Genomic DNA, 26,910 nt, shown 5'->3' with positions numbered 1-26,910 from the left:
TATTTGCTTGGACACCGAAAAGACAGTCGAAAAGAGCCCTTCCGTTGGCGAATTCAAAGATGAGCGAGACTCTAATCGATGCTTCACCATCACTCGATTCGTTATCCGTGCAAAGACCGAGCAGTCCAATAATAATTGCGGTGCTGGACAGCTTAAAGGGCTTCAACCTCTCGTTGAATCATCTTGGTGAACGATCGAGCCTCGACGACTGTGCTGCAAGGCCAAGGACAGCGGATTTTCGGTTATCTTTCCAATTCGACGACGGTTGACAACGAGAGCTCCGGTTGAGGCGATCACATTGCTCAATCGGACTTGCAGAAGATCAATTTCATTCAGAATTTTAGAAGAGACAGAAGATGAGGTCAGGAACACACAAAGTTCGGCTCCTTGCTCCAGTGAAAAATAGCTGCAGATATCGATTTGTCGATGACGACCTGCTGGCTTTTAATTCCACTGGGAGGAACAGCCTGTTTGGCTTTGGCTTCCTGCAAACTAATCTCCAATTCCTGAATCTTCTTCTGCAGTTCCAGCATCCGCTATAGATCTTCCAACTGAGAAACTCTTTCTTTTGAGTCCAAACGTTCCACTGGCTCCGGTTGAATGATTTGTGAAGGCAGTGAAACGGGAACTGGAACATGTATACGTGATGCATAGACATTTGAATAGCTTGAGATTGTTGATGATGTGGCCGAATATCCCGATGGAACATTTTGGCATTCTAAAAGAAAAATTAAATAATTAAATGTTATGAAACATAACAGAACTATGTGCCAAGAGCAGTAAACGAGAAATCAATGGAATATTTACAAAATGAAGAAGGAATCATGTTTCATCCATTTAGCGATCTAGTGAAATTATCATGATATGATAGGTTGAAAACTAGGCAGTTAAAAATAGAAAAAGAATAGCAAAATGTTCACCGAGTTCATTCACGGTTACATTTGCTCCAGAGCGTACATTACGGAATTAGACTATTAAGTGAATGAAAAAGGAATTCGGCTTTCCAAATTGTTAAATGCGTGTGGGAACCACATCTTGACCATAATAAGGTTGGCTATGCAAATATAAGAAACAAGTTTTTATTTCTCTACCAGGAGCATCTGATTGCCTACTCGTGTTTTACAAGCAGAAAGGGGAGGAGTAATTGATTGCTGAGTGCTAGTGATTGGTGCTATTTTCCATTAAAAATAAACAAAAAAAAGACCGAATCAGTGAGAATTATCGACAGAATCGCTGTCACACCACCCGCAACCAACAAACAACAAGCCAAAGGGCGACCATTATGAATTTTAACTAGAACTAAGGGGGAGTGGGCAAGGTTGCCTGAATTAACAAGGTGGATCATAAACTCATACTGAATTCAGACATTGATTAAGATATATATAAATCTGTACAAATAACATGAAAAATATTTAATAAGGTTTTTCTCAGTCAGAAACGAAATAATGTGCGAACTATAGCATTTCGCAAATTCCTTTTTTCAAGAATAAATTGGTGGCCCTGAAAAGGGCCGTTTGTTTAAAGACGGGAGAAGTTTAAGCCTTGGCGGGTTTGTCGGTCTTCTTAGGCAAGAGAACGGCCTGGATGTTGGGCAAAACACCACCCTGAGCGATGGTAACACCGGAGAGAAGTTTGTTCAACTCTTCGTCGTTGCGGATGGCCAATTGCAAGTGACGAGGGATGATACGGGTCTTCTTGTTGTCACGGGCGGCGTTACCAGCCAACTCGAGGACCTCAGCGGCCAAGTACTCCATGACGGCAGCCAAGTAGACGGGGGCACCGGCACCGACGCGCTCAGCGTACGATCCTTTGCGGAGCATTCGGTGGATACGACCGACGGGGAATTGAAGTCCGGCCCTGCTGGAACGGGTCTTTGACTTTCCCTTGACTTTGCCTCCTTTACCACGACCAGACATGTTGAGATGTAGAGTAAGTAAACGCGGTTCCTACAATCAAGGAACGAGTGATGTACACAATTTGAAAAATCGACGTTTATATAGTCGCTTGATGTCGGATTCAGAATGCAATTTTGGTAGCCAATCGGTAAACTTTTATTTGCCCCGCCTTTCTTTCATGTCTCCCCTGATTGTGTCACTAGCTCCGCCCCCAAGTGAACATCTGCTGCTACACATAAGTCTCTGGAGACGCGAGTTTTGGCTACCATCAAGTAGTGAGGGGGAGCCAGCTTCAATATAAAAACGAAATTTGAAATGACGGTCGTCACTTTCTTTCTCAGATTTACTCAAGTCCTAGAATGCCCCCCAAAGTAAGCGGAAAAGCTGCGAAGAAGGCCGGCAAGGCCCAGAAGAACATTGCCAAAGGAGACAAGAAGAAGAAGCGCAAGAGGAAGGAGAGCTACGCCATTTACATCTACAAAGTGTTGAAGCAGGTCCACCCCGACACTGGCATCTCCTCCAAAGCCATGACCATCATGAACAGCTTCGTCAACGACATTTTCGAGCGCATCGCTGGAGAGTCGTCCCGTCTTGCCCACTACAACAAGCGTTCGACCATCACTAGCCGGGAAATCCAGACGGCCGTCCGTCTGCTCTTGCCCGGTGAGTTGGCCAAGCACGCCGTGTCTGAAGGCACCAAGGCAGTCACCAAGTACACCAGCACCAAGTAGATTGTTCATCTTGTTCTCTCTACAAACCAAACGGCCCTTTTCAGGGCCACCAAATTTTCAAGAAATGAAAAATATCTAACTGCTTTTGACATTTGTCTAGTCGAATCCAAAGCTCGACCCAATTTGTGAGACGGAACGTTATGCTTTGTATCTAGAGCTTATAGTCTCTTTTCACCAGTTTACTATTCTACATGGCAATACTCTTCTGTAGTTCACGTTTGCCAGATTTGACACAATGCGTTGAATGTTGAATAGTGAATACAGAGAAAAAGGGATCACGAAATTGGTCTCCGAAGCAATAACGTAAATTTTTTACGTACTAAGCAAATATTATAAAAATGTTGTTAAATACGATGGGAAGTTATTACATATTTTAGATTCAGATCAGACAGACGATTCGATTAAAAGTAGAAGTTGAAAGAAAGAGTTCAAAAATCAACATATCAAGATAAGAATCACCGACAGTGGCGAAAAAATGTTTCAGTAGCTAAGAGCAACTCCAAAAATTGACGAGAATTAAAGGCAGAATAGAGAGGAAATATTAAGAAATTATAATATGGAAAATCTGAGAAAAAAATAGCTTCTGGATATTTTACGAATTAAGTTATTTGGCTTAACACCGTGTAATACGTATCATACGAACTTTATATTTCCAAAAATATTTTTTAAGGTGCACGAACACTTAAATAATATTAAAGCATTGCTCCAACTGCTGTATGAAATCATGTTTTTGTTCTTTTTTGCTTATAGAGTTGACAAGAATATAGTTTGACTAGTTGAGAAATCTTTTTCTTTAAGTAAATGGTGGCCCTGAAAAGGGCCGATTGGTTTGAACGATCGGAGTATGAAAATGAAGATCAGATTTAACCGCCGAAACCGTACAGAGTGCGGCCCTGGCGTTTCAGCGCGTAGACGACGTCCATGGCCGTCACCGTCTTCCTCTTGGCGTGTTCAGTGTAGGTGACGGCGTCACGAATCACATTCTCAAGGAACACCTTCAATACACCGCGGGTCTCCTCGTAGATGAGACCAGAGATTCGCTTGACACCACCACGACGGGCAAGACGACGGATGGCCGGCTTGGTGATTCCCTGGATGTTGTCACGCAAAACTTTTCGATGACGTTTGGCGCCTCCCTTGCCGAGTCCTTTTCCTCCTTTGCCGCGACCAGTCATTTCGATTATGGTTTCAGATATTTTAGAAAATACAGAATGATTGAACTTTGTAAAAGTACTAAGTTTATATACCACTCCAGTCCCCTCGAACTGAACGCCCATTGGTTGAACCCTCCCCCACGCCATCACACCAACAAAGAGAATTTCCGTTATCAATTTTCTTTCCCTCCCATTTTTTGAACTAACCAATTCCTAGCCAAAGAACTCACTTAGTTCCTCAACGTCCGTCGACTCCCTACATATACCAACCGCTTTTCTGTTTACAATATCCCTAAATTTCACTCGCTCGACATGGCTCGTACAAAGCAGACCGCTCGTAAATCCACCGGTGGCAAGGCACCCCGCAAACAGTTGGCCACCAAAGCCGCTCGCAAGAGTGCGCCGGCCACTGGAGGAGTCAAGAAACCCCATCGTTATCGTCCCGGCACTGTCGCCCTTCGTGAGATCCGTCGCTACCAAAAGTCGACCGAGCTTCTGATCCGCAAGTTGCCATTCCAGCGCTTGGTCAGAGAAATCGCCCAGGATTTCAAGACCGACTTGCGTTTCCAGAGCTCGGCCGTCATGGCCTTGCAGGAGGCCAGCGAAGCTTACTTGGTGGGTCTTTTCGAAGACACCAACTTGTGCGCCATCCACGCCAAGCGAGTCACCATCATGCCAAAAGACATCCAGCTCGCTCGCCGGATTCGTGGTGAACGTGCTTAAGCGACTTATTCTTTGACTTACCAATCGGCCCTTTTCAGGGCCACCATCATTTTATAGAAAAGACATCTACCGACTAAATATTTTCTTGAATTGGACTTAATTAGTTTGGAATTGTTATGTAATTCTAAGCCCTTTTCTACCTAGTAAACTAAACAACCTTATGGAAAATTTGTCATTTACATTAAGCTTTTCTACAAAGGGATAAGCTTGTTTTTTGTTTTCATTATTTAGTCTAAAGGCTTTTAAGAAATAACCCAGCAACATGTTTTGGACAGTAACTAGTGTTGGGTTCATCAATTCCAAGGCACTGATTTCAATAATTACTCAGGAACAAACATGTAGGTTTCACAGCAAAAGATGAGGTTACGCGAGAAGGAGAACAAGTATTACAAGAACTTGTTTGGAAATCACTTATCGTTAAGCAGCTTTTAGTTTGACTTTTAACTACCTTTTTATTCTCTTTGACTTTCAGACCTTTTCAGGGCCACCAATTACTAAAGAAAAGATTATCTTTCCCTCTTTAATTTTATTTCAATATTTTTTTAATGAATTTGTCTTGGTGCCACAGACTGATGTCCATGAATGGGAATGGCCTACAATAAGGAATACTCCACTCATCACTCACTATGGTTTCCTTCAGAATGTCAGAATTTCACAAACAAAACCTGGTATTCGGTCTCAATTTTTGGTAAACATAGTACAGACGTTTGAATCATTATGCACTATTTTGGAACTCCACCCAAGTAAATAAAGCCCAAATCAGGAAAACAGTAGGAGGAAGTAGGATATGAATGGGAAAACTGAAAATGTTTGAATCAACCTGGTTTACAAACAAGATCTGGCAGTCAGTTTATCCTTGTGATTTTTGCCACTCATTCTTTCAATCCCAGCACTTTATTTAAATGCACAACCACATTCCAAATTCCTAATTATTTGTTTAAATATTCCAAGACACAAATAAGAGTAGCAATTTAAAGAAGAACACAGACGACAATCAAAATCTATGCAAACGACGAAGTAAACAAATTAAGCCACCTGGTGGTCAAAATGTCGAGCTCATTCCAACATTTGTTATGGCGCGACCCTTCAAAAACCAAATTTTCTATTTTGATAATGTCTTACTTGACGAAATTTTCTATTCACGCGAAGGTAAAATTGATTTTTCCAAATTTCCCGCCGTAAATATCTTCATCTTGGGCCCATCACTCAGTGGATAACTTTCCAGAGCTTCAACTCGTTGCTGGTATAAGTCAACAAAAACCAAATATTTGCTAATTCCAACACATTTTCTTATCAACTGTAATTTCTCGTGAAATGTATTTAGAATCGAATTGTTTGTTTTTAAATATTGCCACTTTGCAAATACAATGTTTGCGCATGAACTGCATTTTATGAGTCTGTATACATCAAAATCGATTTCTCGTCCTTGATGTTTTACGGATGAGGAAACGTTGCTAAGCGAATTGCCGAGATTTGTCAATAACATTTTACCGAGATACGGTACAAAAACGGTCTTATTACATGTACAAGTTCACATTTTCAATCAAATATCAAAAGAATTCGGGTAGCCAAAAGCACACCGCAAAATACATTATAGTTCCATCTTGTAGCGGAATTATTTTCAACAACCGGATCACCCAAAATATACCAAGGATACCAAGTCCAGAAGCGTTGCACCCCGTCGAAGAACAAACTATCAAAAAATCAAATGTAATACGTTCGTCCCCCCCCCTTCCAATAGAGCTTGATGGGCTCCGCAAAATAACAGTTATTTGGGATTGAAAGGGAAATCTATTGTCTACTGATTCGTTAATGCATTCCCAGCGGATGCAGCATCCGAATTTGGTGAAGGTCGGCGTTGGGGAGGTACCGAACGATCTCCAGCGAAACGGGCTGCTCCTTTTGTTCGTCTCCTTCCATTCTGACACAAGGATTACTCGATCTGGTCGCAGTCGCTTCTGATGCTGGGCTTATCAAAGACGGAGATGGCAGTTGGTTTGGGTCGTCAATCAAAACACTTTCTTGTTTCTCCTCTCCTTCTTCTTGTTGTTGTTGCCGTTCAACTAGACAAGGAGGACTGCTGAGATTCTGTCGGGTTTTCGACGATGAATTGATGCTCTGCGCCAAGATTTTTGTCAGCCGGCCAGCAGGGGAAAAGTCGGCAAGCTGTCTCGTTTGCGGCTGCTCGTTGCTCGACGTGCCTGCCAACTGGCCACTGTATGGGCGTCCGGGCCGGCCGAGAAATCTAATGGAGAATTTCTCCCAAGTCAATCGAAACTGCCCAACAGGAAAATCAATTAACAACGTAATTTTAATGTCTCTAATCTTAGTAAATGAAATATACCTGAGTGTTTAAAAAGCCGTAAATAATGGGATTGAGAACGACCGCCGTTTTAGCGAAAATACAAGGCACAGTGGCCCAAACCGGCGAAACGGTATGCTCGTCGCTGAAAAATTCGATGAGCGCCAAAATCGAATACGGGGTCCAGGTGATGATGAAAGCCCCGATCATGACGGCCACCATCACCGTCGACCGTTTCTCGGCGGCGTCACGCCGTCGATTTTTCTGCATGCTAGTTTGCAGCTTCACTAGTAGACTCCTCTGTTCAATTTCTCTCTTGACTTTTCGGACGACGCGTAAAATGCTGAAATAGGAGGCCACGATGATCACCGACGGGACTAACTGGCCCATGGCGAACACGTAGAAGATGTAGGACCGGTTATTAACCACCTTCAATTCCCAATTCACCGAACAGCTAAGTGAAATTATAATTTTTGAAAAAAAGAAACTTATTAACTTATTTCTTCGACTAAAAACCTTATGTGACCAGCTTCACGATCATAGTGGCCCCATCCGAACAAAGGTGGACAGGTGACGGCCAGAGAGTAACTCCAAATGAGCGTCAAAAGGAGTGCTGCCTGGTGACGTTTCAGCCGGACGCTGTGGTTTGTAAAGGCGCTGATTCGATTTGGCGGATGGACGTGCTTCTGGACGACGAGTTTGCATCGCAACATGGCCAGAGCTGATAAAGTGGTAATCGATGCTATTCCTGCGAATTATTACAATCGATTAAACACGGTGAAATTGATTCGTCAGAAAAAGTAATATCTAATAATAACCTGTCGTCGATACTATCATGGCGTAAACGACGCACAATTCATGGCTGAAAGGCCATCCGCAATGGAAAGCGGCAGCTGCTGATATTGGTGCTCTTCCGTCGTCAATTATTTCCCCCAAACAACAAAACATCCCTTCGTCAATAAACCTTCTCAACTGAGCCAGTGACACACCGACAACCAATATCATATATTTAAGAGACATTTAAGTAGATTAAATACCCGAATCCAGCGATGATACCGTCAGAACAGGCCAGATTCAACAGCATCCAATTTAAAGGTGTCATTTTCTGCGACGCCAATAACAGAATAATAAAAGTAGATGATTATTTGAATTTCGACAGCACATAACAATGATCACAGATACTAACCTTTGGATCGTTGAGAAGGACGATAACGACGATGGTATTGAGAATCAATCCAATCACGCAAATGAAGAACAGGTAACTGGCGGCCATCTGATAAGCCCAACTTGGCATCAACAGGTGACGATGACCGCCGGGGTCGTCCACCGAATATTCCGAAACATTTTGATTGGCAATGCCCATCAGGTATTGCTGGTGTGGAACGTAGTCATCAAAGACTACTACATTCCTTCCATCCAAACTCGAAGCACTTGCACACGATAGAAGTGTCGCCAGAACGACCCAAAGAACTTTAGCGCCGCTCGTGTCGAACTCGACGGTCGACATTTCACTTCGACTTAATAGAAAACGGATAATAAATGTTCGCTAGAGCAGAAAGGCTGGAATCTACCAAGGACTAGAGCCAACACAAGTGGGAGACTGCGTGTGCCGTGGCACTCAGACTAAAAGTCAGCCTTGGCTAGAAGAATTGATCTTCTTTTATAGAGAGCGCGACGGCGGCGACGACGGCGACGGCATCCTACGCAACAGCTGTAAAGTCCGTATACAGTGTGGGATGACAGTGAGCGAGGTTCACAGGCGAGTCCCTTTTTTTACGTTGTGCAACGATCGATCGTCTTCCTCGTGCACGTAAAAAAAAATCCGGTCCCGCAATTTTTTTGGTAAAATATCTTTCTGTATTAATTATTAAGTCTCGCTTAGAAATGTTGTACGTCATTACTAACTTTTCGGTGAGACTCGGTTCAAAGACTTTTCAGCTGATTTTTTGAACAGGGGGTTCAAAGTTGAGCGGATGGAGAACTAGTTACTTTAAATGAGTTTGAATTACAAATCTGGTGGGGAATTAGAGAAAAAGGTGATATTCTTGCTCTAAAGTTGAGCATTCTGAATGAGTCGACTTTTTGAATGCATTAAAGCGACGACATGATGCTACTAAAGTATTTCACTTTCTTGATGTACTTGCTCGACACAAAAGTCGATGACTTTCTCATGCTCTTTGGATGATGAGATTGTAACCTTTTCGAGTCAAATTCCTTGTTGAATAGCCAGAAGAGTCGTCGAGAAATTGGACCGGCTGGGAATGTTCTGCTGCGGGCTGAGGCTGATGGGCGACTGGATCGATGGAGGAACCGTAGTGAGAATTTGTCCCAAGTCAATTTAAACTGCAGGAAATTGGAATAGCAAATGTTATTACAAAAAATAGATTCTAGTTGATTGATTTAACAGTCGAAATTCGCACAGTATACCTGAGTATTAAAAAAGCCATAAATGATGGGATTGAAAACAGCCGACGTCTTGGCCAAGAGACTGGACTGGAATTGCCGTCGTTTCCGCCAGTGAACGTCTCGATAAGCGCCAGAATGGAATAAGGAGTCCAGGCGATCAGTAAGGCAGCGATCATGACGGCCACCATGACTGTCGACCGTTTCTCGGCGGCATCGCTCTGCCGGCTCGCCTTCTTTTGTGCTGGGCTGTGCAACAGCTGAGCCATTGGCTGCGGATTCGTTTCCGTCTTGCAGCTCATCATTTCTGCCTTCCAATTTCGAACGGAGCGCAGAATGTTGCCGTAGGAGGCGACGATTGCTGCCGCATTGGGATCAAGAGTCCCGTTATGAAAATGTACATGATATACAACTGGTTGCTCTTCTTCTTCGACTCCCATTTCACGGAACAACTGGCACATTCCATGAAAAGTAAATGTGTGGAATCAAATATTCAATTTCTTTGTGAACAACAACTTAATCCCCCGACTTCTAGGACAGCTAAAAAGATAATGTAAGTCCCATTTTCAATTATTTGAAGGTTGGAGCAGGATCACACATGAACGAATAAGAACCAAACTCTGTCACGGGTAACTTTAGTTGCTTTTTTGTTTGAAAATGAATATAAATGCATTAATTTAGATTTATACTCCACAAACCTTATGTGGGCGGCTACAAGATCGTGATGTGATGTGTGACCCCATCCGAACAGGGGTGGACAAGTGACCGCCAGGGAATAACTCCAAATGAGAATCAAAAGGAGCGCGGCTCGACGACGATCCATCCGGATGCCGGGGTTCGGAAAGGGCAAGCTGATGCGATGCGGTGGGTGGGTGTATTTCTGGACGACGAATTTCCATCGCAACATGGCCAAAGCGGATGGATCCGATTCCTGCATATAAAACACCGTTTTATACAGACTCCTTTTAATATGGTATTCCAATTGATGCCAACCTGTGGTGGATATTAAGGCAATGCATAATTCTTTGCCGAAAGGCCAGCCGGTATCAAACGCTGCCGTCATCGATGTCGTCGTCCTGTCAAACACAAAAACGAAATCATTTTATTCTTAAACAATTGAAGTTTTAACGTATGAAACAAATATAGCATCAAATTCAATGGCGTCATCTTCTGCAGAACACGAAACCAAAATTAGATTTCACGTCTCAGACAATTTCCCGCAAAAATTTGATCAGGCCAGGATCGTTTTTAGAAACGTTTTCAGCCATTGCTGCGTACTGTTGATTTAAAGCGAATTCCATTGACAAAATTTCTAGCGATGGTCCTCCTGGACTTGTAGCCTTCAATGTACACAGCACAAGAGAAATGTTATCAGAACAACAGAAGAAATTCTAGCGCAACTGAGACGAATGAAAGCCATTTTGGTCTCGGTATAAATTGAATGGGGATTTGGACAACTCCTTTCGCTGTATCGTCGATCTTGAATGACAGCCGGTTAGGATTGCAGGTTTGGAAGTAGAAAAAGAAAGTAGACGGGGAGAGTCTTCAAAATAAAATAAAATAAATAAGCGGGTTATAATGTCCGGGAAGTTTCTGATGGCATCATGACATGCGGAGTAAAATGAAGCCTAGGAGGATCTCAGCATTCAGGCGCATATCTGCTGCTTCCTACGCATCAAGAGAAAAACTCTACAGTTTGCAATTATGTGTACGGACGTCTAGTAAAAGAGACACACGAGATTCAATCGAGCGGAATTTACATGATTCGTTTCTCGAGTGTTTGCACAGTCGAGAATGCTGCAAACATTTAAACAAGAAATTCAAACAGGGACTGGATGTAACTGGATACATTTTCCCCCGATTAAATCACCCACTTCTTTGATGAATAATCGCGATTCCACACATAGTACATTAATCCTAGACATTGCGCAATGTTTGGCATTGGCGAGCTGACCCCACTTGCGACTGAAACTTGACGCATATCCAACAGCACTTATTAAAGATCAATATATTCATTCGCCGTCTATAAAAATTGTTATACTTTTACTTCGAACAAAACGAAAAATTAGATATTCTACTTGGCGGCTGAACCTATTATTATTATACCTTTCGAGAATGAATACAATTTCCTCCGATTAGATTTCTTATTGATTCAGCGTCACTTAGCTTTCACTTTTTCCCCCCTGCCTAGAGCCTAGAGCATGACGTTATGCAATTACATCGAGGAGCCATCTTTTCCCAGAAAGACAAAGAGAGAGTGCTTCCTGGTAAAGTATATCCAATTATCCAAATTCGAGCCTATAATGCCACGGGAGGCAAAAGTATTTTCTCTTGTGTCTCCGTTCTCTATACAGCATAAGAGCATTATAGGATATATAGTGAAACGTTTTTCCGTTGGCTTGTGTATAGAGTAGCGCAGCAGGCCGCTACATTCAAAATCGGAAACACTGGGCAGGAAGAGGAAACGTCTATCAAAACGATTGGAATAACCTGACGGCAAGATCTGTGATAGGAATAAGATGGATCGGGCTAACAAATGTACCCTGCCGGAATATGCAGGATCGAATCAAGAATATACATTAAAAGTTCTTTTCAACTCGCGATTCCCGTGGCCCCCCCATCAAAATCAAGACACAAAGCATTTTCACTACAGGATCTCTCCAGAGACATGTCAGCTGATGAATAAAAATCTTTTGCCAGCAAAGTCTTTTGCCTAATCAAATTCATTTTTGGTCCTCACCTTGACGAAGGCCTTTAACACTTTTTAGAGGGTAACAAAGTTAACCCTCGAGATTTCCAAGCTTTTTAGAATGACGATTAATCGTAATAGTTCATAAAGAAGTAAGCAACTGCATTGCTGAAAATCCTACGTGATCCTGCAACCATATTGGGGTCTAAATGCTGATTGGATCAAACGAAATGCGCTTATAGTTTACCGCTATGAAAATGTTACAATGTTTTTTAAAAATGCGGAGTCATAATTTTCGATTGAAGCGCTCGACTCGGCCGTCAACATAGTTTAGTCTTAACGAAATTTTTAAAACAGATGGCGTTTGCACCCAGTGTATATTAACTTTTTTTTTATTTACGGAAAGATATGTGCGCAGTTCGGGGAAATTCCCACCCGTTTATGACGGAGACTCTCAGAAACGGATTACTTACACACTGGCGTCAAATCAGTGTCGTTATAATAATACGCATGGTATGAAAATCCTTGAATCCTCTAGAAAATTAGATGCGCCACTCTGATTCCATTCGACATTGAAATACAGAGAGCGTGAGGAGAATTTGGAACTGCGTATACATGTTGATTTATATATGTCTATTCTGCTTAGTTCAACATACGAATTTACGGCTATATAATTAAGGATGGTATTAACATCCTCCCTCCATGATTTCAGTCCCCTGTGATGATTGTACCGTAAATCACGAAAGCTGATGCAGACTATACGTACCACTTTTGTTTTCAATTCATGATTTCGTTTATGTGATTTTGAATAATTGAAATCTGTATTATAGTTGTCAACGGCTACATTTTGCTCACGGCCCACTCAAAATCCGAGCTTTGCCCGGGAAAGGAGTGTGAACCGTGAAAAGGAGAGAGTACGATCTGGACCGGAAAACGTCCCAAATTTACTATGGGCAGTGTAACAGGTCCATTGACGGGCTAAGCTGCCCTAATTTAAACCCTGGAACCTCATTTAGAACTAATTTTTATTCCCTCTTGCAAACACGTGATAAAAGGTATTAAGTGGCTATAGTGGCTTTTAACGTCAATTAAAAAAGGTTTGACTATAATTGCTTTCGAACGAACAGGTTGTTGCGCAATTATGGTATTAAGAATTTAAGATGAATAATTATAAATTAGGGACGCAATTGATATAGTGTGGCTTGGATTTGGTTATCACGATTCATAGCGTTTACGACTTTAGGGAAGAGAGGGGCTTTAGATGTCAGGGTCATTTGGTTAATATTTTTGTTATTTTTTCTTTCACCCCATTAAAAAGGTTTCCTCTGTTGGTTTTCTACACAACGATTGCAAAGTCTTCTCAATTGTAGGAACTGTTTTCTAATAAGAAGAGGGAAATGTACAAAAGGAAAAATATACGTATCAGCCGCTACTTGTCCCAACTATCCGGAAGTGTGGGTTAAATTGGCTTGTGATTGCTATTGATTTTAACATTGTTTTGATTAGATGTTAAGGTGACATGATCAGGATAAATAAGGAAAGCTTTGTTCGCCTTGCTTGAAGGGTAGTCTACACATATTTTTCTGAACCCCAGTCTAATAATATAAGATAAAAATGAGGACTTACTTACAGGTGATGATCCTAGGCTAGGTACAGCTAAGTAGTTAGTATTAGGGTGTTCCAGCAACTGAAGATACCATTAATAAACGCTTAGGCTTAAAACGTTCACATGGCATTGGTGACACTGCTACTAGTTAGACAAATTTACATTAAGTTCACTGGATATCTCTTTCCCAAGCCACACTTTGTTACTAATTGGACCCCTGACACAGTTTAGATGAATAATTAGACTTCGTCACATCACTTGAGATCAAAAAGTGTACTGTTGAGTGTACGATTCGAATTTTTGTTTCTCTTCGTCGATAAGTGACCTTAATTTTTTGACATCCATAACATTAGCACTTGGGTTAAGGCAATTGATAAGGGCAATGAAAGCTGGATCATTGACGGTGTTAAGTGGAAGGGCATTCATTATTATGCAGTTCATAATCAAAGCATCAATTTTTCTCTGTTCCAATTTAGATAGCTTAGATGGGGTCTTAGATGACGGAAAACTCAGGAGAGATTGACGAACAGCTACTCTTTTCTTTCTGGCAGCAACCATCTCGGATGACACAGTCACACTATCTCTAGCTTGTTTTCTTTCCTTCTTCTTCTTGTAATCAGCATACAAGTCTGGGTGCTTCTAAAATATTTAAAACATTGTAAAGTAGAATTAGGATAAATTAATGAAGACAACCTTACAGCAAATTTAAAGTTAGCATCATTACCTTGATATGCCTCATCCAGTTGGTTGTTGATTGCACCTGCCCACTGCATGTCTGGAAACACTTTTTACAATTCCCCTTTATGTTGTCATTATCTTTCGGCTTTGATTGCATAAGCTCTGGGGCAAAAGTAAAGAAGGAAAAGCAGGAACGGTTATACCAGCAGCTACCTTCAGCCTCGACATCTTTATCTTCATCACAAGCCTTTCCAATGTGAACTCCAGCTCGATCACTTTTCTTCCTATGTAGAGTACCATGGCTGTTCTCTTCATCTTCACTTGAATTATTTGACTCTAATGTAGAAGAAACATAACTGTCATTAGAGCTTTGTCTTTCCAAGCTAATATTCCGAGCAACATTCTCATCGTAGTTCATGTTCTTCGGACATGCTGACATATGAATGACCCCTTGTGCCTAAACAGTAAACAGGGTTGAAGACGTTAAAGAAAGACTAATTTGACTAATTTGAGTCATGAAGTTTGCAAGCAGCAGACTTACTCGGCCAAATAAATATTTTCGGTGCCAATTTCCCCAATTTGCAATTTGGAATGTCTACACGCAGGCTACCTACGACGAGCTCATTAAAACAGCAGACTAAAATTTTGGAATAAGAGTCCTTGGGGGCCCCAAAATTTGTGACGTAATTTCTAATTTGCTGCAACGTTGGTTTGGTGCGTCGTAAATTTTTTAAATTTTGCTAGACTCATTTCGGTTTTAACTTAACAATTTTTCGTTTCTCATGTGTGATGTAACATATTTTTGTATTCCAAAGAGATTATAACTAGAAAAAAGTCGATAAAACAAATAAGAAATAGTTCCCCATTTTTATTCTCTACTAGTCTACTTGAACCCAAAATAGTTTGGAAGAATTATTTGTAATGGCTTCTCAATTCCAACCAATTCTAGAGAAACACACCAACGCGGCAGGAGATATAAAGTTCAATAAGTTGGCCTTTCACCGGAGTCACGGCACTTGAACTTCCGCTGCTGTTGGGCATAGTATTTGCATTTGATACGGCCAATTGGCCACCAGTTTCGTTCACTATTCCATATAGAAACTAAATGTTTTATTACAGCCAGTGAAATGGAAACTTTTTCTAGATTAACAAAAGAAGGCGGAAAGGGATCATGTTATTTCATGCTCAAATGACTAAATCTGACGACGATGACATTTATAACTTGGGGGTCGAAAGATTGACGTTTGGCTTAAATATCATTATGACGTTTGGTTTCCAATAAGGAAAAGTGTCTTATTATCACAAATTCAACAATACACTGCGTATAACCTTGCCACGTGCAGCACAATTTCCCTGTTGTGCAGGGAATGATATATCAATTCTATTTTGACAAGTGGAATCGCGGTAAGCCTACCAAATTTATGCGCTTTAAATAGTCCGTTGTCTATAGCAACCACAGCCTTTTAACCCAGTTTTGTATACGTCTTCCGCCGGATTCACCGAATTGTTGCTGTGGTGGCGTCATGAAACTTTCGCTCACCTTACCGAAAAGTGTGTAGACTACAAGGGTCTAGACTCATGTCTCATCCCAATGTAGCCAATTATAAATACATCCTATGCACTGAATATGTAACATGGTTTTGAAGGTCTTTCATACAGACTTCTTTCGTCGTTATAACTTAATTGCTCACCTTTTTATAAAAGAGTTTTTATTTTTTTTTTTCAAGTACAAATATCATTAAAAGTATAGCGAACTGTGACTGCATTTACGTCATTGTCCAGTTCCCCGAGTTTCCTGCGGATGTAGTATGCAAATGATGGATGATACTGCTCGACACGTAGCGGACGACCACCAACAAGACGGGCTGCTGCTCCTCCTGTTCTTTTATTCCAGCACTGGACTCTTCCGGACTTGCGGCTGATAGCGACGGAGACTTATTCCCGGTGATCAACTTGACTGGCTGCAATTGATGTTGAGGAGGAACGTTATTGACAATTCCCTGAATTTGATATCCTTCGGTAAGTTCTTTCGTTGGTAGGTGATAGATGATGGAAGGTTTCACAGTAATGTATGTTGTTGTCAGTCCGGCAGTAATGGAACGATCTTTGCCCAGTTTCTGGCCATGTCGACGGAGAAACCGCAACGCCATTTTCTTCCAAGCCAATTTGAACTGCGTAAAAATTTAACATTTAATTTCCGTCATTTAAAATTATATTCGACTAAATACCTGAGTGTTTAAGAATCCGTAAATGATGGGGTTGAGGACGGACGACGTCTTGGCCAAGAGACTGGGTACAGTGGCCAACACGGGTGAAATGGAGGAATCGCCGTAATTTTTGCCGTTGAACGTCTCGGTGAGCGCCAGAATGGAGTAAGGAGTCCAGGCGATCAGAAAGGCACCGATCATGACGGCCACCATCACCGTCGACCGTTTCTCGGCCGCTTCGCTCTGGAAACTCAGTTGCTTTTGATGCAAACGACGACTAGTCTTCAGACTGCTTCCCCTATTGATTTCAGTCTTGACCTTTCTGACTTCGCGTAAAATGTTGGAGTAGCAGACGAAAATGACCACCGTTGGAACGATCAATCCGAATGTAAAGATGTAGAAGATGTACGATCGGTTGCTACCAATTTGCAATTCCCAATTCACCGAACAACTATGGATATCAACCGTAAATATTATATAATAATCTTTGAATGTATACAACGGACAGAGTAAAGGACCTTATTTGGGCAGGTTCACGGTCGTATTGGCCCCATCCAAACATGGGCGGACAGGTGACCAGCAGGACGTAACTCCAGATGAGCGTCAAAAGGAGCGTGGCTTTGTGACATCCAAGACGGACACTGCGAGTCGTGAAAGCGCTGAACCGATTGGCTGAGTAGACGTGATTTTGGACGACGATTTTACATCGCAAAATGGCCAGAACTGATAACGTTGTGATTGATCCGATGCCTAAATTATCCATGAAATATTAAACGGTTAAATGTGTTCACTAAATAATTTAAAAAAGAATAACCAGCAGTTGATATAATCATGGCGTAAGCAGCGCACAATTCTTGGCTAAATGGCCAACCGGAATGGAAAGCAGCTGTAATCGATATGGGTGCCCTTTTAGAAATTCGACATCATAATAACAAATGAATCGCTACAGTAGATAATCAAAATGAATTACCCGAAACCTGCGGTGATCCCATCGCAGCAAGCCAAATTGAGCAGCATCCAATTTAAAGGTGTCATTTTCTTTCCAATTCCAGTAGAGATAATCATTTTTGAAGTTGACTAGAAAATAATTAAAACAATAAAATTGGATTATACCTGTTGATCGCTGAGAAGAACAAGGACGACGATAATATTCAGGGTCAATCCCATGACGCTAACGAAGAGAAGATAACCAGCGGCTGATTTGTAAGCCCAAACGGGCATCAACAGACGATGGCCGGCTGAGGTTGAATCTTCCGAATAATTGGCGACGGACAATAACATGTCGTAGTACTCTTGCCGTGAATAACTGTATCCATCCAACGATTTCCTTCCTCCCGGGCTTTCACTACTCACACAAAACAAGAAGCTCGTCAACACAATCAAGAGAATACTCCCCCTGCTGCTGTTGACGAACGCCATCTTCAATTAATCTTCTGTGTTGTTGACGTTTGTCTAGACTAGACTACGGAATGAAATTTTTCGAGCGAGTCAACAAGCGACGAGTATAGCGCAATGTTTGGAGAGGATGTGAGCGTGCCATGACCCGCGGACTAATAGCAAGTCCTGTCCAATGTTGATTTGACTTTTATAGCGCGCCATCTGCGTCCCACGCGCGCCAGCATCCCCTCTGATGTCTGGTGAGACGAGACATGACAAAGTATATAATGGAATAAATAATAATCTCTACGTCTACATGATTGCCGCGATCGATTGAACTTTTGATGTGTGTATATATTTAGATCGTATACCAGCAACATATGGTAATGACAGACATATATATTAATAGCCAGTCAACTGTATGGGATATAGTAAGGTCTTTCTTGCATCGGTAAACCCACAACTCTTGTAATTGGACCAACCAAGTTGAGATTTGACAATAACTGAATGATCGTCGCCCGGCAATTTAGTCAACCAAGTAGTATAGCTTTTGACGTGTGCAACAACCGCAATCTGTTTAAAACTTATTCTGCAAGGTCGGCAGCATATAACCGACCACGCCCATCACATAATTTAGCCGCCGCCCACAATCACGACAACAAATTACACCAAAAGTAGCGGTTCACGGCATCGACCAGAATAGAACGATTTCTTTATGGGCTATTCAACGTGCCGGGAAATAAATAGAAAATGGTGAGGACATTTTTTTTCTAGGATCATTCAATATTTCTTTAGATATCTACCGCAGGCAGGATCCCTTATTGAATATTGATTCAGAAGCGAGCAGAGAGAGAGTCACCACCCCCATTTTTCCCTTTTATTTTTCCCAATCTCTATGGCGCTTTGCAATGTAATTTGACAGTTGACTGCTTGCCATGGCAACGGCGACTTCTTTTCTTCTTGTCTCTAAACGACGCGACAGCTCACCCGTCATAGGCGATCGCTTTTGATTATTTTCCAAGAATTTTATGGAACGGCCATGTCAACAAATTACACTAGCACGTTATTGATTCCCCAAACAAATAGACGACAATATGGTGGCCTATACGCCATTTTTCGTTGTGGCACCGTCTGTTGAAGTGAATGATTATTAATGTTCCCACATTGCCGGAATAAGAAAGTGCCGAAAAAGATGGAGGCTGCGCTAAATGCGTACATCATTAATTCGTTATTTCAGGATTACAGGATTACACCTTTGTAATTTTTTGAGCGACAAAGATAGATCTATAGCCCGAAAATAAACGTGATGTTGTACGTAGGAAGTGGAGAGGCGTTAGGACCATATTGCTTATAAAGTTTTCTAGTTGCACTTTGATTGAAGTGTTTAAAGTTCAAATATTTTTTAAATTTGATTCTTTACCCACAGACAACGTTGTAATAAGGTACAAAACCGGGTTTGATCTGAAGTCGTTCTACATATTATTACATACTATTTAATGAACCCTTACTGAGTCTAAAAAATCGGCATAAACAGTCAATCGCATAGCTCAGGAATAATCGTAACCCGTAGCGATTCATAATCAACACCTCCAAATATTTAAAAAAGAAAGAATAGAAATAAATTTTTCCTACCTTTTAGCCTGGGAACACGGTCAGGCATTCATGGACGAATTGAATCCAGTAGGGATAGGAAAACGGACCGGTGTCCTCGTGAATATACACCCACACACACACATGGATGTACAATACACGGGCAGAAAGGATTTGAAGAAAGGGGAAGAAGAGATCCGTAACTCGAACGACATCGGGATTTTCTAACCGGATGCTGTTTATCTGAATAACAAATCAAAAATGGGTTACGAAAAATATTGACAGAACCACCAAGTTCCAAGTAATGAAAAGTTGAAAATGAGACAGGTGGGTAATAAACCGTAATTGTATATATTAAGGTTTCCATGCATTACACTGCATCAATGTAAGTCATGCCTAATTAAAATGTCTAGCAGGTCACAGGAATAAAAGTAACGAAAATCATTACCCAAGTGCTGATGCTGAGATTGTTGCTGGTGGCAGATCAATAGTACCAGCTCACAAGCAAAACTTGCATATCCTGTTGTTACAATGGATGACTCAGGCTAGAAATCTACACAAATATAAAGAGAAGATTAGACAGTGTAAACAAACTATCATTGCATTGACAGGGGGCTTACGTGATAAATGCTAGTCAGGAATTAACAATATAACATCTCACAAATTTGGAAAAGATTTAATTCTTCTATTTAAACTCCCATATTCATTCTATTGTCTTTTCAGTTTTATTTACCTGGTAAAAACCATGGAGTGTGTAGATTACGTAATCACGTACGTGTTTCTATTAAAAAACCCGACCAAAGTTGACACGATGACTACATTTTTATTATTTTATTTGCTGTGTTGTTTTTCGTGCAGCCACGTACCGCCCCCCCACTGACTAATTATGCACTATAGACCTTATTAAGATCGAAAGGTATGGGTCAAGCCGACCCCTTTGCGTCGCGTTGCAGTGTGAAGGGGTGCCGTGAACAGAAGATTTTTATTTGGCTCGCCCCGATAATGATGGGGCGAGCCAAATAAAAATCTTCTGTCCACGCCTCCACGGCACCCCTTCACACTGCAACGCGACGCAAAGGGGTCGGCTTGACCCATACCTTTGGATCTTAATAAGGTCTATACCATTTTTAATTCAAATGACATATTTCCGTGTGTTACGAGATAAGACTGTCTGTTAAAACATTCAATGAGTGCCGCCGTAGCTGCTGAAACATGAATCACGCTCGCGGTGCGCAACAGCTCCTAGCGATTAGTAATTTTCCCGTTAGTTATATTTACCTAGACTTGTGATGTCAAATAACAGTCACGCAGTATCAACGTGATTATATATCTCTACGGTACAAAAAGACGGATCAGAACGTTGGAAAACCCCATGTGTGTGTACAAGAGATTTAGAGAACGAGATTATCTAATTCACCATTTTCCATTTCGTCAGCTCACTCATTTATACGAAACAATTCACAACACCTGTATGTCCAACCCGGAGCAGTAAAATGAATTTCCTTGCCAGTTGAAGTTTTATTTTTAAAATTTTTCGGTTGTCATGGCCACCAATTTATTTGTTGGTCGTGTAAAGTCACACAATGTTTGTTGATTGGACGCTGGTGACGACGACTCTATGTCTTATCATTGAGTCCATAATAACAACTATGTGCGTTGAGAGAGATAAAAAGAAAAGAGGTGCGAAGCCTTTCATTTCATTTATCAAATCGTTTTCTCATATTTTCTCTCCAAAAGTTGGTCAGCCTGGGCCGTCGTCTCTCACTGTATTTCTTGTTTTCATCCATGTTACACGTGACGGAATGTGCGCATCGCTCTCTCTCTAGAGACCTGATTTGCATACCCCATGTCGCTGGAATTCGTTTATGCGTCAGAGGTGAGTCTTTACATACAGGCAGGAATGGGTCGTACGTCTTTTTTTAATTTGATTTCACGCCTATTTTTTGTTGTTATTCCGTTAAAAAATATTTGATTAAAAAACTTCTTTCCTTATTCAACATTCAAATTAAGAACGTTCAAATCGATTTGCAAATGGTTTTTTTAAAAAACTAATATTTTCTTTTCCCTCAAAAGGGTTACGACGAATTTGTAGCCTTGTGCGCTAATCCCGCCGTGATCGAGAGCCGTGTCGATCGTTTACGTCATCACCAGATGAGAAACGATCGCGTCCAGGATCAGCTCACATCTCGCCCTCGCAGCAACCACAAGTACCGCGTCTACGCTTCCTTCGAAATCCTCCTGCTGCAGGATCCTGCCGGCAGCAGTAGCGAGAAAGGCCTGGATTTCCCTGGCGCCATCTTCACACTGTGTCGCCAATCAACATTCAACGAACTGACCGAATCGGCCCGGCTGCTGGTCCAGCACGGCGTCGAAATCCTCCACACCCGAACGGGATCGCAATCGGTTTCGTTCATCTGCTGCTACTGCAATTTCGATTACGTCGAATTGATGAGGACCCTCGTCCGGCACGACGGCCTATCCACTCACGTCTGCGACGCCCTCGTCCGTCTCTGCCGGAACGGCGGCGCCGACAATCTCATCGATCGCGTCCGAGCCCTGACCAAATTCGGGATCGACGTCGTCCGCCTGGACTGCGATTCGGTCGACAGCATCAACGTCATCACCGAGGATGTTGAGAACATCTTTTCCAAACTGGACGACGACGTCGTAGAAGAAGAATCTCTGCTGGAGTCTCGACTGGGATCGATCCTGAAATCCTGCCGGACGACGATCCATTTGAAAATCCACTCGCACCAGGGTAGGATCATCTACAACCACCAAATCGATCACGCCGAAGAGTCTGGCCTGTTGAGTTTCAACACCCGGGAGAACAGCATCTACCTGCCGGCCTACCGGGAATGGCAAAACATTCACTCCGCTTGGCACCGGCCGGAAATGGTCGCCAATACCGGACCGCTGGGCCAGTGGATATTCAAATACTTGGACGAGCATTCGCACCGGCGTGAGGTCTGCGATAAATCGCCAAACCATTGCGACTGGTGCGGAGTGGGGGCCCATGTCGACGACTACCTGAGCCGGTTGATGGACAAGGTGGAAGAAATGTGTTCACTCTTTGCGGTCAAACGGTTCGTTCGCTACGGGAGCTCGGCCGAGAAGACCAACATCTTCCGGGCCAGCGAATTCGACCGCGGGGTGGTCCTGTTGAATTTCGGCCAATCGCCATCCGATCCCAATCAGATCGTCTACACGGGCAGCGATCCTAATTACCTGGCGCTCAAACTGGACGGTGAGCCTAATAAGCCCATCAATTCCAGCACGTTGATCGGCTTGCTGATGAAATTCACGACGGAGGCTGTGGAACGCGTCCACAGCGTCCACGTCTTCGCACCGACGGTGGCCTTTGGCGAAACTTGCGTCACCGTTTACTTCCTGTACCGCGGGCGACACCCGGCGGCGGCCGTCAAAGTCAGCGTCGACATCACCATCGCTGTCCAGGCCGCCGAGCAGCCCGTCATGATTACCAACGGCTGGTACATCTCGGACGACACGGAAGGCGTCGTCCTGTTGGTCCCGCACCGCAAAGGCATCGGCGATCAATGGCGCCTGTCCTACCCGACCCTGGAAAGGAACATGATCCTTCACGCAGGAGTCGAAGTGGCCAGGGTCTACCAGTTGCTCAAATTCCTGGCGGCCCTCCATCACGCCAGGGACAATTTGAAACGTGAAATCCCGAGGAAATCCAGCCTGTCGTCCTATGCACTCAAGACGTGCCTGTTCCGATACATGCGCCACCACTTCCGGCCTCCGCCCTGGCAGCCGGAAGACTCACTCCGGCACGCCATCGGCATCCTGCGCCAGTTCCCCGTTAATTCCTGCGAGATGACGTCTTATTTCAACAAGGAAATCGTCGTCTTCAACGTGACGCCCAAGAGCCGGAAGGCCGTCGCCGAAATCATTTCCATGTTGAATCAATTGCTCGAATCGCAGAATTATTGCTCTCGCAATTATTTCGCCAGATCGGCGATCGAACGAAAATATTTAACTGCCGCCGTGTAAAAACTAATAATGACAAAATAATACTTAAAAAAAAAAACGCTAGATGTGTGTATAAAATAAAATATGTTAATCAGTGAGCAGCCTGTAAAAGTGTCGAGCTGATAATTGTAGGGCTTATCTGTTTTAGTTTTTGATCGCTTTAGAATTTCTCGGCGACGTTGTTTGTCAACACGCTCACGCCCCGAGCGCCAACAATAAACGATACTCGTGTAAAGCTACTCATTCGTTTGTTCCACCTTTCAGCAGCTTTATCGTGTCAGTTTTCAAACATGTAAGATTTGCCGCGCTCACACATCTACCAAGATATTTCGCAACATGGCGTATAGTTTCATAGCCCAAAAGATTACAATTTGTTGAGACGACTCAATAGCGGTGGTTATCGGGTGGAACGCAATATTTGATCTGGTCGACTGAACTTATATTAGTTTAACCTAGAAATCACAATCCTGTTTTGACTGGTTTTGGAAATCGCAGTGTTGCGCAATTTATCTTTCAACTTTTCCCAGCTGTATGTTAATTTTCGCGAAATTGTTTGGTTAATTATGCGAGGCCTATGTTATCACAATAACTGGCATATAGTTAACGATTCATTTCAATTCGGGAGACGGGTGTTATTTCGGTCTTTAGAGTAACCGCATACAGCGAAAGCGGTGGGTTGAAATACCCAGAATATCTGATTGGCTGACAAAATGGTTGACATCTAAATTAGGGTAATTAGCAAACGGGTTATTTGCTCGCCAAGAGAAATACACATGAAAGGAAAATATAAATAATTCTATAGACTTTCGGTAACATGTTTTTCATTTAGTTTTGAACATTTTGTCGCTTCGGTAGTTTAAAAAATTGATTAGCAACAGAGACGGTTCAATACATAAAAGATTGGACAAGTTCGAGAAACCGTAAAGTTTGTCAACTTTGTGGCCTAATCCAAAAAGGCGTTAGAGCTCAGAATAAGAAAGAACAACGGTGTACTAATCTACTTTGGCACTGAATACATAATACCTGGAATTTGAAACTATATTATACTATTAGGCCTGGCATGGATTCACGCAGAAGAATTGGAAGTTTCAAGCCAGTCGAACGAAAAAGAACAACTCACATAAGTTTTAATGGTTGCCATGGTTAACCCAGGTACACGTCAAAACATGGTCTATCGTCTCATTTTGTTGAAAGAAGAATATCTGACGCACTCGAGCGACAAGCGACCCGCTAACAAACAGAGACGAAAGCGCACGTCTGAATAACGATCACCGTGAGTTACGTATTACTACTCCACGACTTCCGGTTGCTTTTTTTCTTCCGGACGCTCAGATTAATACGCGCGTGTTTTCTTTCTACGACTTGCGTATATACACCTCTTCATACATCTACACGTAATATTGATACCTGGTGCAATCGTATGTCACGTAGAGCACGTACACCAGCCAACTTGTATGGCTGTATCACGTGAAATGAATGGATATATTGAAATAGAACGATTGGATTGATTGCCATACGTATAAATCACCGACTGGAATAAGGATCTCCTTTTTAAGGTTTCCCATCTGAAACTTTTTGCGATTGTCAACATGCTGCAGGTATTAATTTTAGAAGATGATTAGTATATAATCAATTGGCTTCCATTCAAGGCTTTCAATCATTTTTAAGGCTCGCGGGATTTTCAAAATCTTCATTGCTACCGTGATTTTCTCAACGACGATTGATGCCAAATCAGTGGGCATCACGTTGTCAGCTTATTCCGAAGTTCAATCCTGTCAGCCGTCATCAGACAATGCGATAAAGGATTTCAACATCCATTCTCGTCAGGACCAAAGTACTACTTTGAATGAAACATCTGACGTACAGCATGGCATTTGTTATTACAACACAACCGAAAATAGCATTTGCTTGCCGCATTATGAAGAATGGAGAAACATTCACGCGGCTTGGCATCATCCGGAATCGGGTGGAAATGTCCAGCAACAACTCGGCCAGTCCATTATTGGTTATTTGGACAATCATTCTCACTCTCGAGAACGATGCGACAAGTCACCGGAGACTTGCGATTGGTGTCGTGTCGGAGGCCACGTCGAGCATTACCTGAACCGATTAATGAAAAAGGTAGAATCCATTTGTTCACTTTTCGCAATCAATGAGCTCATTCACACTGGCAGTTCGGCTGAAAAGACCAACATTTTTCGAGCTAGCGAATTCGACCATCTGGCCATCTTGGAGAATTTCAGGCAATCCCGATCGGATCCGAATGAAATCACCTACACCGGTAACGATCCAGCTCACGTGAATGTAACGGGAGAGTGGCCGATTAACGTCAGTAAATTACTGGGCATTTTCCAAAAGTCCATCGCCGAGGCAGTTGAATTAATTCACAGCGATTATTTATCAGCGCCAACGGTCATCCTTGGTAAAACGGGAGTCACCATGTATTTCTTCTACCACCGGAAACCTCCTGCGGATGCGATGAAAATCAGCATCGATATCGCCATCGGAGTTCAAGTGGTTGGCAATAATGCAAATAGTGACGTCGTCTTAGTTCCCCAACGACCCGGATCAGTTGGTAGTCAGCAGTGGCGTTTATCCTATCCAACTTTGGAGCGTGACATGTTGTTGAAGGCGGATGCTTCCGTTTCAAGAGTTTATCAATTGCTGAAATTTCTAGCCGCACTCCACCATTCCAGGGATAATCTGAAACGAGAAATTCCAAGGAAATCCAGCTTGACCACATATGTTCTCAAGACTTGTTTATTCCGTTACATGCACTTGTGTTATCGACCTGATGAAAATACTTGGCTGGGCCAAGACGCCCTCCGTCACGCTTTCGGCGTTTTAGGTCAATTCCCGTTAAACTCCACGGAGATGACGTCGTTTTTTAATCGTGACATTGTCGAGTTCAATATTACTGCCGAGAGTAAGAAGGCTGCCACTGAAATCATTTCCAAGTTAGACAAAATGATTTGATTGTTCATTTTTGTCTTTTTTTATTACATCATATAACTGTGTGGTTGAATTTAAATTAATAATTTGGAGCTTCGCTTGTGTTATAATATTTAGGCTAAAGCAATGAAAAATAAACATGAAGCAATTCATTTACAAACATACGTGACTGATTAATCGTCATCAAATCAGTTCAAACTTCAATGCTTCAATCGTTCGATGTTATCAAACGGAGAACTTTTAATTTAGTCACTAAGTGTCACTCGTGCGTGTTTAAACAAATCTGCCTGACGCAAAAAGAAATTTTACTAAACTATTTTTCTATGATGTCGGATCGTGTCGGATTGACCCAATTATTGAGTCTTAATTAAAATAACCTACTTACTAGTTACTACCAGGAAAATATTTTGTTATAAAAGAAGAAAATGTTGGGGTACAGGGTTTTATGGAAATTATCTATGATTAAGAATTTAGCGATCGGGTAAAAACTAAAAATGAGCAGACTTGCATCGGTATGCGACGAACACATGATTCTAAAATAATTACGGCGAATTTGTTAGAGAAAAATTTCTCATGACACATTGTTATTGCAATCTGGTAGCCAACT

The 26,910-nt window shown here is 42.2% G+C and overlaps 9 protein-coding genes across 9 annotated transcripts; 4 read left to right on the top strand and 5 right to left on the bottom strand.

Moving 5' to 3' along the window:
* Positions 1-1,535: 1,535 nt before the first annotated feature.
* LOC124337237 (histone H2A) lies at positions 1,536-5,491 on the bottom strand. The gene is made up of 2 exons (XM_046791341.1): positions 5,324-5,491; positions 1,536-1,946 (listed from the first exon to the last, which is right to left on the bottom strand). The coding sequence occupies exon 2, from the start codon at positions 1,914-1,916 to the stop codon at positions 1,536-1,538; it is 381 nt and encodes a 126-aa protein (XP_046647297.1). The 5' UTR covers positions 1,917-1,946; positions 5,324-5,491.
* Positions 2,243-2,993, top strand: LOC124337261 (histone H2B.3). Its single transcript, XM_046791367.1, has one exon. The coding sequence runs from the start codon at positions 2,255-2,257 to the stop codon at positions 2,624-2,626; it is 372 nt and encodes a 123-aa protein (XP_046647323.1). The 5' UTR covers positions 2,243-2,254; the 3' UTR covers positions 2,627-2,993.
* Positions 3,239-4,883, top strand: LOC124337331 (histone H3). Its single transcript, XM_046791440.1, has 2 exons — positions 3,239-3,251; positions 4,088-4,883. The coding sequence occupies exon 2, from the start codon at positions 4,093-4,095 to the stop codon at positions 4,501-4,503; it is 411 nt and encodes a 136-aa protein (XP_046647396.1). The 5' UTR covers positions 3,239-3,251; positions 4,088-4,092; the 3' UTR covers positions 4,504-4,883.
* On the bottom strand, positions 3,416-3,819 carry LOC124337307 (histone H4). The gene has a single exon (XM_046791414.1). The coding sequence runs from the start codon at positions 3,799-3,801 to the stop codon at positions 3,490-3,492; it is 312 nt and encodes a 103-aa protein (XP_046647370.1). The 5' UTR covers positions 3,802-3,819; the 3' UTR covers positions 3,416-3,489.
* A 124-nt stretch (positions 5,492-5,615) lies between the features above and the next one.
* Positions 5,616-10,279, bottom strand: LOC124336995 (rhodopsin-like). The gene is made up of 9 exons (XM_046790990.1): positions 10,202-10,279; positions 9,907-10,139; positions 9,233-9,660; positions 7,992-9,148; positions 7,843-7,910; positions 7,624-7,715; positions 7,322-7,553; positions 6,848-7,259; positions 5,616-6,780 (listed from the first exon to the last, which is right to left on the bottom strand). The coding sequence occupies exons 4-9, from the start codon at positions 8,310-8,312 to the stop codon at positions 6,313-6,315; spliced, it is 1,593 nt and encodes a 530-aa protein (XP_046646946.1). The 5' UTR covers positions 8,313-9,148; positions 9,233-9,660; positions 9,907-10,139; positions 10,202-10,279; the 3' UTR covers positions 5,616-6,312.
* A 3,248-nt stretch (positions 10,280-13,527) lies between these two features.
* Positions 13,528-14,854, bottom strand: LOC124337142. Its single transcript, XM_046791208.1, has 3 exons — positions 14,723-14,854; positions 14,228-14,638; positions 13,528-14,142 (listed from the first exon to the last, which is right to left on the bottom strand). The coding sequence occupies exons 2-3, from the start codon at positions 14,618-14,620 to the stop codon at positions 13,768-13,770; spliced, it is 768 nt and encodes a 255-aa protein (XP_046647164.1). The 5' UTR covers positions 14,621-14,638; positions 14,723-14,854; the 3' UTR covers positions 13,528-13,767.
* A 1,027-nt stretch (positions 14,855-15,881) lies between these two features.
* On the bottom strand, positions 15,882-18,054 carry LOC124337010 (pinopsin-like). Its single transcript, XM_046791013.1, has 6 exons — positions 17,502-18,054; positions 17,359-17,426; positions 17,203-17,294; positions 16,907-17,138; positions 16,410-16,839; positions 15,882-16,352 (listed from the first exon to the last, which is right to left on the bottom strand). The coding sequence occupies exons 1-6, from the start codon at positions 17,805-17,807 to the stop codon at positions 15,948-15,950; spliced, it is 1,533 nt and encodes a 510-aa protein (XP_046646969.1). The 5' UTR covers positions 17,808-18,054; the 3' UTR covers positions 15,882-15,947.
* A 3,053-nt stretch (positions 18,055-21,107) lies between these two features.
* Positions 21,108-23,375, top strand: LOC124336948. The gene is made up of 2 exons (XM_046790913.1): positions 21,108-21,231; positions 21,429-23,375. Exons 1-2 carry the CDS (start codon positions 21,202-21,204, stop codon positions 23,370-23,372), a joined length of 1,974 nt encoding a protein of 657 aa, XP_046646869.1. The 5' UTR covers positions 21,108-21,201; the 3' UTR covers positions 23,373-23,375.
* Positions 23,376-24,878: 1,503 nt separating this feature from the next.
* LOC124337044 lies at positions 24,879-26,524 on the top strand. Its single transcript, XM_046791061.1, has 2 exons — positions 24,879-24,949; positions 25,020-26,524. The coding sequence occupies exons 1-2, from the start codon at positions 24,941-24,943 to the stop codon at positions 26,325-26,327; spliced, it is 1,317 nt and encodes a 438-aa protein (XP_046647017.1). The 5' UTR covers positions 24,879-24,940; the 3' UTR covers positions 26,328-26,524.
* The last annotated feature ends 386 nt before the right edge of the window (positions 26,525-26,910 follow it).

Source organism: Daphnia pulicaria, chromosome 4, assembly GCF_021234035.1.
Source record: "Daphnia pulicaria isolate SC F1-1A chromosome 4, SC_F0-13Bv2, whole genome shotgun sequence".
NCBI lineage: Eukaryota > Metazoa > Arthropoda > Branchiopoda > Diplostraca > Daphniidae > Daphnia > Daphnia pulicaria.
Note: the sequence above shows the minus strand (reverse complement) of the source record. Positions and strands in the feature narration are given on the sequence as shown.